Here is a 13,517-nt window from a genome sequence, read left to right as displayed (position 1 = left end):
CGTCTGTGGCCATTTCACCTTTCCATACCACTGACCGTGACGCTCCTGTACCTCTTGTACAAGCTGCAGCGAGCTGTTCCTCTGGCCTGTTTCAGTGTTGAATACTAATAAGCGGCTTACTGAGGTGGAACCTTCCTGCCTCAGATGTGGCAAGCATCTGGTGAGAAGTAATAACGGTCTAACTTTCTGGAATTTTGAATATCGCAAGGAACTAAAGAGTGAGGAGTGCGTCATTTTTTGTGCGTGTGTCTGTGTGTATGTGTGTGTTAAATGTGTAGCTGAGTCAGCACAGAGGTAACAGGAGGCATCTGGAGGAGGAGACCAAGGGATTTCTGAAACCCAATATAAGAAGCTCCCCGGGGGATTCATTCTGTCCCATTCCATCCCATCAGCCAGCCGTTGAGGTCTTAAGTGTGTGAATGTGTGTCTCTGTATGTGTGTGCGTGTGTGTCACAAAGTAGTTATTGATGGAACTCCTACTGGCTAGTCAAGTTTTCCCATGTCTGGGGAATCTTAGCAAAAAGTTGGGGCTGCAGTGTAGGTGTGTGCAAATGTGTGTGTGTGACAAAGATAGCATCAGCAAGTGAATCAAGCATTTCTCTGGAAGTACAGTGACTCCTACACGCCTCTGTGTCTCTAACTGTATGCGTTAGAACACACTTTCTTTCCCATATTGCCATCCTGCAGTAGCCCCTGACTAAGCTGGCTGCAGTAGGCTCTCTGGCCATCTAGTTATTAAACAAACTGAATCCGCTGACTCCAAGATAGGCAGGGCAGACAGACATTCACTCAGACACACATATGCATTAAGGTGCTTTTTCTTCATGAGAAAAGCAGCTTTAGGGAGTTTTAACAGCAGGAGGTGAGCTGTCAGGGATTTCAAACCGTCAAAGGGTTGGAGAGGAAAATATAGTGTGTGCATAGAAAGACACTGGAATTGCCTGGCCAGCCTCCAGGAGATGAACGTCTATATGCTGCATTCACGTCAAACCAGCAGCGGAGATGAGCCTCCTGGCTGAAAACACCATTCTCCTCACCTGTCATCTGTAAACGCTACTCAGCAATGATCTTCTAAATGTGCAACTCAATTCTGACATCACCATGTGACTGTATGAAGTCAAGACCACAGTATAAAACTGTAATTTCTAGAAAACTCTTTTATGATGGAAGCCCATGAAGATCAATTCAAGCATGTTTTCCATATATGGATGCAAGTTGAAACGATATGAAAAATACATGGTAGTATGCCGACGCCAGCTGGTCAGTAGTTTACATCCATGTCTGTCCAGACACGTATAACAGATGTAGTGAAGACATTAAAGGTTTTTTATCGACTCTGTTAGGTGTATTTTGTCTTAATAAGGAAAACAATGTTGACTTATGTAGAACAGCATTTGCAAAGGCCACAGTCACTTTTCATTTGAGGAGAATTGGTTGACTCGATTCAATTTCAGAATGTCCAACACTATGACCTCAATGTGACCTAAGAGAGCTTTGTTTTTTTTTCTCTTTGTGTTCCATCTCTTCACAAATGATCACAGGCTTTTTATAGTGGAGACCTTTGGCGACCTAAATTATGCAATGGCAAGAATAAAAAATATACAAAACATTAAAGTTCACAACCATTTTTATCCAACCTGCTTTGTCACCTCTATTAAAACTACCTTCCCTCTTCAAATTGGGTCAGTGAAAGGCACCTACTCCACTAATCCACTTCAAGTACAAACAGTACATCCTCAGTTTGTCGGCTATAACGACACTAAGCCTCTTATTTTCGAATTATGTCATTTAAGTCCAAATCCTTAATTGCCCTATAACTGAGCATGGTGTTTGTGTTTTACAGCTTTGTGAAACATTGCACACATTGTGGATGTAGTTCTGTCAGGTACCTTATTTTGACTGCCTGCCTGAGTTTTCAGAAATTGTCTGAGGAAAATTACACCAGCGAACATAATAACGCCTCCACTTTCACTTCAACCACTGAGTTAGAGCTGATCACTCTTTCCATTCTTCCATATTATACTGGTACACTTTTTTGTAATTCATAAAGGCTACATTTTCAAAAACCAGAGCAAACTTGACTGACAAATTAGAGTTTGGTTGCGATTGACTAAGGCCTTTGACCTCTACTCGTACATCTCTGTCTCAATGAGGCTGCAGATGATCACAGGTCTCCTTTACCACGCTGTTGTCCAATATTGTCATATCAACAAACTGAGTTTACTGAATGTTACCACTTGTTGACAACCCTATTCACTCTGACATGCAAAGGGTCAAGGATGAAAGATTAAGTATCTACTATTTTGGGTGGTTTTAACGTGAGTAAAACTGTGTACTGAGAATACCACAAGAGTATTGCATTGAGAGCTGCTTAACGTGTGCATTTCAATTATTGTTACGTGTTTATGTTCCATTTAGCCATCTGTTTTCTACTGTGTCTGACTCTCGACAAAGATGACAGTCATTACTCTCTCCCTCCTGCTAGTAGCCCTGAAGACATTGAAAACTTTAAGCTTGACATAAGAAAAAAGAAGCTGAAACTTTCTTCCTTAACACTGACAAAACTGTGATGCCATTATAATTAGACTTTGATTGAAGTACATTCTTCAGGGACTCGTCAGTTTTAAAATCGTGTGATAATCAGCTCAACAATCACGATTGATTTTCACCTCCGCACCGAACCACAGGCCAACCATTTCCTTCTCAATGACTGAAAGTTATAATTCACAATCACATTGTTTGGACAAAGTGGACCGACACTAAGAGGAAGAGAGTTCAACAGATCTGATTCATTCTTAAAAATATACTGCACACCAAGCATTACTTATGAATAAGACTTACTACTTAACCTTTCTGTGGGTTTTGAACAGAACAAATCATATCCTCTAAGTCATGTGTCCCTCTCAGTATTGTCACTGAGCCATCACTAATCCAATAACAGCTTGGAAAAATGGGTTAGTTTAGCCAACGGCACGGCTGTCAGCCTCAGTGAGATACACTAATGGAAACAGATAGCATATAGTTTGGTAAACAGACGGAGGTAAAATGAATCCATGCATTCAAGCACAAGCAAAGCAATATAAAGCTGACTGTCTTAAACAAATGATCTGGTTTGGGGGTTGCTTCAGCAGAAGATGTTTACCACCAATGTGGTACATGTGGGCAATGCAGTGTGTGTGTCTGTGTGGGTGTTTTGAGTGTGTCTTACCCACGATTAGCTGACCAGTCAGTTGTCCCTGATCGTTTCTTGCGTTGACGGTCACATTTCTGTCCGACTGAAGGACCAACGGACTGTCCTAAAGAGAGGAGGGAGGACAAAGATGATTAATACAACAGCCAATTGAGTAGAGTATTCTCATACACTCCTTAACATGTCTGCGTATACTTCTACACCACTGGTTTCCATATTCACACATGTGTTGTTTGACTTCTATCTCTCCCCTGGAACTCCTGCCATCACCCACCAGAGCACCAATCAGTGATGCATTAACCTGTATAACCAACATTGCCTTAGCCTGCATCAACCTTCACACTTGACTCCCTCTCTTCCGCTAGTCTGATATACCCTGCATCTAATTTGCATGATCTATTCAAAGCAGCATCCTGTCTGTGAGTGTTTCCTTGTTTTCAAATTTTTTCTCTATGTGTCTGTACATATGCAAAAGACCCAATTATTTTCAGCCTAAATGAGCCAAATGCAACAATGACCCTGACCTCTGCTCTCATGTTTAACGTCTGATTGAGATGAACGCCGCAAAATAGTTTACATTCAGTGGATGTGCGTTGCAATGAACACAACCCCACTGTCCTCCATTTTCATTAAGTTCCAAACTCAATCTAACGTGTCACTGTCTTTCTTCCTCTCCCTCTCACCTTCATCTTCTGCTCAGTGTGCATCAGCTGGTAAAACCTCCCTCTTCACATTCTTATACTTTTCCTCTTGGTCATCTTCCCTCTTTCATTCCTTTGCTGCACTTACATCATTTTCTCATTCATTTTTTTCCCTTCACTTCCCTTTCTTTCTCTCAAATTGCTTATTTGTTTTGGCGGCGTGAAATGAATAGCATACATGTGACCCAATTTCTCTGGTGATTTCCCCAAATTAATATCTTGCTGCATTCCAGTCTGAATCTCAAAATGAGAACTGTGTTGAAATAGGAAAGTTGCTGTTCTGTTGAAATAGGAAAAATACATCTTCTTTTCCTCCCTCTCTCTCTCTCTCTCTCTCTGTCTTTTGCCATTTGTTATGGGTGGTTATTCATTGTTCTGTGGCCTGCTTACTCGAGTCAAGACCAAATTTCTAATATGTCACACCTGTCTGTGGTCTATTTCGGAGAGTCCAGGGTCTCCCTGGACAGTCTGATCACAAACACAGATCACTGCACAAGCATAAGGGACAAATGCACATAGAAAACACACAAACAAAAAGGCGAACACAATCATCTTCTAAATGTGAACACAATATTGTTTTCAACATGCTTAGGTGCAAGTTCATACACACCCATGCCCACGTGCACAGACACACACTGCCCACTCAAACAGAGTCAGGTAAGCCTAACAACACGTAAACGCCGCACACAGTTTATTGTGTGTTACCTCCCTCATCTGTTTCCTAACGCTTGTATGCTGGATTAATTATTTTCAACGGGGCGTGTGATAGGCTTCACTGTATTATCTTTCCACTCTGTTTAAAGCGATGGGCGCTTTGTAAAGCATGACAGCTGTAATGTGCTTTGAATCATTCCACCTCAGTGGATGGTGTGCATGAACAGGCCTGATCCCATTCACTTAGTGCAAGACTCTGACATTTAGAGGAGCGGCCATAGATGGGAAGTCTTATTTGATTAAGCCCTCATATGCAAATTGTTGGAAAAAAGGCAGTAAATAATTGCTGCATATTAAACAGCTGCTAATGTCTATTTGTAAAGCAGTTGATTGAAGATAAACAATCTGAATAGTGGTGCTCGTGTGAAACATATGTGCAGGTAACGATAATGACTTAATGAGAACATTGTTGATCCTACCTGTGGCTATCATTAATCACACTTCATCCCATCGATTGCCCTGTTTTCACTAAAATAACATCATGTTTTATAAATTAACGGGACGTCATCACAGCAGAATGAACAGAACCTGTGTTTGGTAATGTTTGCGTTGGCACACAGATCTGCACACACACCAAAGTCTCCAAAGCGAGCAGGCTCCACTCGGATATAGGAAAACAAAGTGAGGTGGAGAGCTTTGGTGTCGCATTGCTTTGCGTCGGTCGACAGTCAGAGTTCAGAACTGTGCTGGGCGTTCTGAGGGAGAGGCCATTGACATTAGCTTCATATTAACAACCAATATATACAATGAAGAAATATACATTTATACTAATTAGATCTTTCGTAGTGAAACAAATTGAGTATTTTTTCCCACTGAATTCAGTCAAATTCCATGTTTGTTTGACTATAAATGCTGCACAAACATGATGAGCAAGGCGTTGAAATCCATCTAACAATAGGTTCCCTCCATATACTGTGTAAGGACCTGATTCAGTCAGTTTTCTCTGACATTGAAGGTTCGTTTCTCTCCATGAAAGTCTTTAATTCTCTAAAGCTCTGATCTTCAGGGATATCTGCACGATGTTTGAAGGCTGGTTTGATGTTCTCTCATTTCAACGTTAGTTTGATGTGGGTCTTGATGTGCTCTCGGAGTTATGGAGAAACAGGTTTTTCTCTCTGCAGAATGATAATCGTGCATTGCTTGGATCTTAATTCATTAGGTGATGCATACATCATTCATCTGTAAAAAAAAATTTATGTTAAAACTCAAAACTCTGCTTGAAGTAAGTAGAGTAATAACCGGGTGGCTTGTTTATTGCTATTTCGTAAAAAATTATATATACTACTGATCCAGACAATGAGACTACAGCTGCACTCTAATAACCACTCCCAGTGTTCCTTGCTTTGGCCAATTTACATGAGCCTCACAATAATTACAGATGAGTCCATGTCAGACCATCATCAAATACAATGATTCTGCAAGAGCGTCCTTATTAAAATATGTTAAAGGACGCTACAGCCCCTTAGCATATGCAACATGTCACATATTTCTACGACAGTTAGCCTATGTTTAATGCAAAGAAGTCCATAATTCAAATCTACAGAAATAAATATTGCTGGGCAGCCACAGGCAGAATATACAGACAATTTATGCTTGATTGAATAACAACAATCACCTGCGTTCCATACAAATTTAACAATATAATCAAAACATTGCATTCTGAGATTAAACTAGATCAGATAAGATTAGATGAAAAGCAAAGGTATGCTCACAACCTAATAGTTTGTACGATGTGCAAAAACCAGGCTTGCATTGAGCAGGTGGTTAAATGTGATGAAACAGAGCATGGTTTGGGAAAATCTGTCCTGGAGGATATTCATCAGACCTGAATTTGTACCGGATCCTGCCAGAAAAGGATCTGGCACCTTCTATTTGGACCAGCACCTGTTTGATTAGATCTGGCATCTCCAGCATCACAATCAAACTCTGAAGATAAATTTTGGACCACAGTATATTTGATCCGTCTGATTAGTCTTTTCTTTCCCAAGTTACACCTAAATCACTTGTTTGCATATTTTAGATTCATATTTCATCTGGTTAAAAGGGAAGAGATACAACACCACCTAAAGGGGGGGGGGGCTCTGTTTTTTTTGCAGATATGGATACACCACATTTCACTTCTGTTTCTTAGCCTGATTACTTTTTGTAGTAACTTTGGTCAGTGCATGTGTTTTAGTGTGTAAATAATGGAGCACATCCATAATTCTTTGAGGTCAGAAAAAAAGGGCTACCACTAACAATATGGCCGATTTACTCAGATGTTACAGGGTTAGAAAATGGGGCTAGAGGTTCTGGTCATGACAGGTTGTGTGGGTGTCCGTAATAAAAAACCTTGACCTGTTTCCTAACATGAGCCATTCATCATTTGTGATATTTCCTTTACATTCAATTCACTTCCCAGTTAATCTCCCTCGCCCGCTCTCTGCATTGACCCTCTGGCTTTTGTGTTTATCGTCATGCTCATAAATCTCTCGTCATCATGTGAAATGTGCACAGAGACACGAATAAATACTCCAGAGACAGAGACATCATGCTCTCTCCTCTGAGCTGACACAACATACACCACAGCGCCATTCATTCAGTTAATAGTTTTAATTTAGCTTTGATTAGAAATACAGGCACAAAACCTTCAGCCCGAGGTAGTCAGTGTAATTACTCAGGTATTAATTATCACCTGTGGACTTGTGGATCATCACCAGAGCCTCCAGCCACCGGCACAGATAATGACAGCTCCGCCGTCTCACTGTCTGTCTCACTAACTGGCCGTCTGTCTGACTGTCTGTGGAAAGAGGTCGGGGCTGAAGGTACATAACGACGTGATGTTTATTTGTGTTTAGTCATCACTCTAATAAAAGCTTTCAGGTCTCCGCTCTCTCTCTTAGGGTCTGACTCACTCACTCCATAAAGTAAACGTCTCAACAGCCGTGTACTCAGCCCTCATGCAAGATACATTTGGTTGATTCATTCTTTGCCATCAGCCTAATAACAGCTTTTAACTCTCCTGACTGTTTCACTGTAATTGCCCATTTCACTGGCCAGCTGTCCATCTCTCCATCTAAAAGGTTACGGACGTGAGCTTAGCAAGAAATACTTTTAGTTTTCAATCTAATAAAAAGCTTTCAGCTATCCTTTCCCTCATCGGACATGTTCTCTTCCCATCTCTCTGACTTTCCAAAAAGACACCATCTCTTTGCCAGTCCACTTGTCCGTCCGCCTCTCAGTCTGACTCCAGGGTCGACTTTGATTTTTGCAGTGCAGACTGCACAATATGTCAGTATTTATAATTATGGGTGTATGGCTGCAAGCAGCAAAAAGAAGATTTTTTAATACGATATAATAAACCAAAAGTCCTAACACTTTCTCTAAGGCACCCGAACACATGTTCCTTTGTGCTGCCGTTGTCAGCATAATTAAAAAGTGATTTGTGATTGATAAGAGATTTTTACTCCAGTTGGAGTTTAGTTAATATGGTAAACCTGCTTGTGTTCACATCTGCAGCAGTTATAAAACTAAGATTGCATTTTTCTGGCCTTTGTTAGCTCCCAGTTCCCACAGAGTTTGCTCTGTATTTGGTCTCCACCCCTACTCCATAACTGTTTTCCTCCCCTGCAAAAACAGAGACAGGCAGGTACTTATAAGTATTACGGTCTAGACCTGCTCTAAAATTGCTTTCATATAACTGGTATGATTTGGCACATTATAAATGAAACTGTCTTGACTCGGAAGTTGTATAATTTAAATGGGAAGGACACGCGGATAGTAGTATAAATAGTCAAAGCTTAAACAGAATACCAATCAAAGAGTGAGAAAAAGTCTGCTGTATCCCTCCGCTCCTCTTTCGATTTTAAGTCAGCTACTTAGTATGGACAAATAAATTAGTGTGTTTGTTGTTGTGCAATGCTAATTTGTTGTTTTTGGTCCCCACGGCCATATAACAAGAGGAAATAAATCAGTGTTGGTCCTGAGCTTTCCTCTCAGGATGCTTGGATTTAATATGTTCAAGTGTTCTCATGTGCATTCGGGGCCTTATCATCTATTTAGGATGTCATCAATGTCCTGTGCGAGACTTGTGTCAACAGTTTTGAGATCAGTGTAATCCATTTAAATCTGAAAGTGACAGCTGAGATGAGACTGAGCCAGACGAGTCATGTCAGATCACTGTGTGTGGCTTGTTAGAAACATTAAACACCGCTCACGGTCCTGCTTGACTGGGTTCTTGAATATCAAGTCTATTCATAGTTTCTTTTCCAAATCATCTGGAATTGAGTTTGTGGATCTGAACATTTAAATATTGGAGCAATAACCACAATGTCACAGATAAAAAAAAAACAATGAATATTAAATAATAAAAATGTCACAAGTGTAAGACTTCCTCTGAAATTGTTATAGTAGTTAGTTTATATATCTTAGCAACAACATTTGCTCAAACTGGCTGCTGCGGAAGGCTGTGGTACAGTCTTATAACCTGGCTGATAAAGAAGTGGCTCGTCCTTGCTGGCTGCAGAGCTCAGAGTTGTTGAAGCCTTGGAATTCATATTGCAGGTTAAAAAAGTATGAGCTGAGGTTGCACTTGTACCTCAGGGGTCCTACAGGACTGCAGTGTTAGCACAGGAGACTGCTGTGCCAAATTTCATCCACATTAAAATACTTTTTTCCACTTGAGAGCTTCTCATCCTTTTGCCTATTTATGTATTTCTGAAATGTCACCTTCCATTTGTCTTTGGTTCCTTGATAAACTAAACTCAAATGTTACCTTGTATCTGGCAAAATTATTGTGATGCCTGGTAACATATGAAATCATTATAGGTATGGTGGCACAGTGCAGTGTCGCCAGGAAGAAGGTTCTGATTTGAATCTGACTGCAAGGACCTCTCTGTGTGGAGTTTGCATGTTCTCCCTGTGTCTGTTTGGGTTTTCTCCACTTTCACATCTAAAGACATGGATCTTAGGTGAAATGGAGACTAGAATGCCTGTAAGTGTGAATGGTTGTTCATGCAACATGCTGGCAAATGGCCCAATGTGAGCTGGGACTGGCTCCAGCTGCCTTGTCCCCCAAAAACCTTTAAAGTATAAATGGCGTAGTGAATTGATGGATGTAAAATCTTAGGCAGACCTAAACAAAATGAGAGTGTAGACCCACAGAAATAGTGTCAAGTTGGAAGTGTAATGAACCACCTCAGTGGCAACTTTCCAGTTGAGAAAAGGAAGGCAAGGTTTATTAATTAAGAAGAACTCAAAGAACTGCTGAGGACTGAGGCCAGAGAAAAGTGTAAAAGAACATCAATGCATGCGAGAAAGGACACATGACTATAACAAATGCCGATTCATTTTCGACTAAAGGCTCATTCATTCACAATGATAGATGTGTATATCTCAATAGATGGAGCCTTATGTCCATACTCTGCCTTAATATTGTCCATATTTGTGGATGTCTTCAAAAATCTTATGGTGTAACCAATAGTTTGAGAAAGAAAACCATAGAACTCGAAGAAGAAATGTCAACAATAGTGGAACTGTTGGTCCAGGGACTTTGCGAGTTAGTGTCAGACAGAGAGTAGGTGCGAGCTATTTGCAAGTCTCCAGACTCAAAGCTACAACAATTGAAACCATTAATCCAGCTCCTCTGCCAGATGAAAAATGATGTGCTGTCTCATAACACCTTCCAGGCGATATCTTTACGATTCATCCGAAGAGTACCTTTTTTGCGCCGTAAAATCTTGCTGGAAGCCACTATCCCCAAAGTGTCATTTTATTAATATAAAAGTATTTACAACAAAAACTAATTTAGAGAACTGTGCCATGTCAAGATTGATTTGAATCAATAATAAAAAAAAAATGTTACTTTCGTTTTTATTCCTGAAAAGTTTACTGGATGGACTGTAACGCTCCATTGTACAACCAAGTCATATTACTCTCTCTGTATTATGAAATTGATTACTCTCACAAGGGAAAGGGTGAGAGAGAAAAAGTGGGTTCTGTGTTGGGACTGTAATAAAAAGAGGTTTACTGGAAAAGAGGGAGAAGTACTGGGTGAACCTGGGACCTCCCAGCTTCAGGCAAGCAGAGCGATAAATCTTGAAACAGGGGGAGTAAAGAGGGACAGCAAGGTAGAGATGCAAAACAGAGGAGGGTAAACTGGAGCATTTTGTCTCAGAGATGGCCCCAACAAATAGAACTAGGCTCAGGAGCTGCTACGTCGGCCTTTTATGTTGCCTCTCGGCCATAATGTATGGTGCTTAAGGGACCAGTCAACAAAAAGACACACAACTCCAGAAAGTATATCCCTACTATAATTTTTACATTCCAACCCAAGGCCTTAGAGATAGAATACATCTGAAGGAGTTTTACATAACAGTTCAGATTACAGCGGTACAATACATTCTCAAAGAAACTAGGAACTAAGCCCAAACTCTGCAGTTATATACGTCCTGTTGTGGCATTATTTAAATATTTTTTGTGAGAATTGTTGCTGTGGCTGAACAAAACCTGTCAGGGTATGATAAAAGAAAATGAAAAAGTAGAACATGATAAAATAAACAAATGAACGTGAAAAAACTATGTGCAGGCAACCTTCTTTGAGTCCTCATTGCTCCTATACTGCAGTCTCTGAATCATTGATTAATGTATGTGTGAATTGTTATCAGCATACAGACCAAGTGACAGCTCTAGTATTTGTTTGTGGTTGATATCAAACCAAAATGTTGGTCCTAAAATCGTTCTTATTCATGTAAAAAACACTTCTTATCAAACACAACCACATGGGTCAATGAAAATAATGAAACACAATAATGTAAATTATACTATCTTAAATATGCTTCCGAACCAAATATATTGTGCAGTTCTTTATAAACATCCATCCATTTCATAATAGTGCAGGATTATACCTTTGACAAGAGGCGAGTCCATTAGAGGGTTAAAGCCCAACAAACTATGGACTGTTTCTTTTTATTGGGCAGTTCTGCACTGAGACAAAACCACAGAGACATGAGGGCAAACATGCAAACTTCACACAAAAATGTGTTGACGAGCACATTCAAATATCAGCATTTTTGAGGCAATAATACGGAGCAACTCAAACACCTTCTACACAATCATAAATACACAGTCAGAAGCTTTCCCTTTTTCGGTCCAATGCTTTTGAAATGGCTCTTCATCCACGCCTGCTTCTATATGCATATATTTCACTGAAGGATACAGTGTATTTTTGTGTGCATTGCCCTCTAAGCACACAAAGAATAAACCCATCCCACCGTATAAAGTAATTCCATGAATATCATGTAGATATGGTTGCAGTATCTGTTGGAGGCCAAGATAAATCAATCGTGTTGTTATGGCAATGAAATAGTGATTAATGTGTATTGTTTGGTGTTGTGCTGTGAGAATACACAACAAGGAAAAGCTACAGGATGTGTTTTGATGCTTGTGGTTAATATCAATCCAATAAACCAGTCCTTATCTTTATCCTATAACATTTCGTTTGACTTATGCTATTGAAAGCAACATTTCATTATACACAACCACATGGGAAAACTGGAATAATGAAAGACAAAAAGGTAAATATCTTAAATTTTGTGACAATCTAAAAAAAATTATATAAGCAGAGCCTAGCAGATATTAATGCATATCCATACAAGCCCACTCACATTCAGCTGACACATTTTTAATGGGCAAATCTGCACTCTGAAGAAACCCACGCATTCAGGAGGGCTAACCTGCAAACGTTCACACTAAGCATCATGCTGACAAGTACGTTTAAACCTGGAACACATACTATATAATGCTCCATATATACTAACAGAAAAAAACTCGCTTATCAAACTTCAATGCTTGTATCATAAGCACCTGCTTCTATATGCATATTTCACTAATGGATACAATATATTTTTGTGTGTGAAGACCTCTATGCACACAAGAAAAAATCCAGCAATGAAAAGTGGCATCAAATGTGACTCAGTGTGCACAGTTGTAAAGTCCCTCCATGAATATCATGTAGATGCGTCTGCTATATCTGTTTTAGACTCACACAGAGGCCAAGTGAAATCGATCGCGTTGTTATGGCAATGAACCAGTAAGATGCTGAATATTTGAAAACCATCATAACTAATACATCATGATACATGCAGGCCTATACACGATACTACACACACACCGGTCTGCAGAAGGAAGGTACTCACACCCAAGGTCATTATACAGCAATATCAAAAAATACATATATTAATAACCTTGTACAGTTAGAAACAAAACTCACATTCGAGGACAAACATACACACAGCGAAATGAAATCAGCTTTGACAAATGTCCGTGGATACATCATGGTCCTACTTATCTCTAATGAAGCATATTTTGCCTCAAGTTCTGTATCCTGTGGCATGGTTAAATAGAGGAGAAGAGATGAGATAAGTGGGAAGGACGGAGGCGGAGAGGAGAGCAGAGCAGATAAAGTTGCAGTGCCGCATTTGCCATGAAATATTCCCCGGTGGTGCAAATACTTGAAGTGAAAGAGGAATAAGTTAACTCTGGAGAAGTTTGTGCATCTATAGGAGAGAAAGTGTGTGTGTGTGTTCCGATAGTCTAAGACAATATATGTATGCACAGTGTGTGTGGATTACAAATGTGACAAGATTTAACCTTATTCACCTTTTTTGTCTAAATGTGTATATAGTTGTTCGTGTGTGTGTATTTATGCTTACCCATACAGACATGTCTTGCGGCTAATAGATTATTGATCAGAGTCAGTTTCCAAGAACTGTAGTGGGTAAAGCGCACACGCACACACACACACACACGCACACACACACACACACACACAAACACACACACACTCTAACTTTCCATCTCCTGAATACTTTTCATCGAACACAACTTAAGGCAACTTCTTTCGTAATGTGTTTTTCTTTGTTTCTCGTTCACTC

The 13,517-nt window shown here is 40.0% G+C and overlaps 1 protein-coding gene across 1 annotated transcript in view; it reads right to left on the bottom strand.

Moving 5' to 3' along the window:
• Window positions 1-13,517, bottom strand: part of LOC128437513 (zeta-sarcoglycan) — a 135,507-nt gene that overhangs the window by 56,219 nt on the left and 65,771 nt on the right. Inside the window, exon 3 of the mRNA XM_053419697.1 lies at window positions 3,209-3,296. Coding sequence (XP_053275672.1) covers window positions 3,209-3,296 — 88 coding nt within the window. The remainder of the gene's footprint in view (window positions 1-3,208; window positions 3,297-13,517) is intronic.

This window comes from Pleuronectes platessa, chromosome 3 (assembly GCF_947347685.1).
Source record: "Pleuronectes platessa chromosome 3, fPlePla1.1, whole genome shotgun sequence".
In the NCBI taxonomy this organism is placed as follows: Eukaryota; Metazoa; Chordata; class Actinopteri; order Pleuronectiformes; family Pleuronectidae; genus Pleuronectes; species Pleuronectes platessa.
The sequence above is the reverse complement of the archived record's forward strand: the minus strand, read 5'-3'. Positions and strand labels throughout refer to the sequence as shown.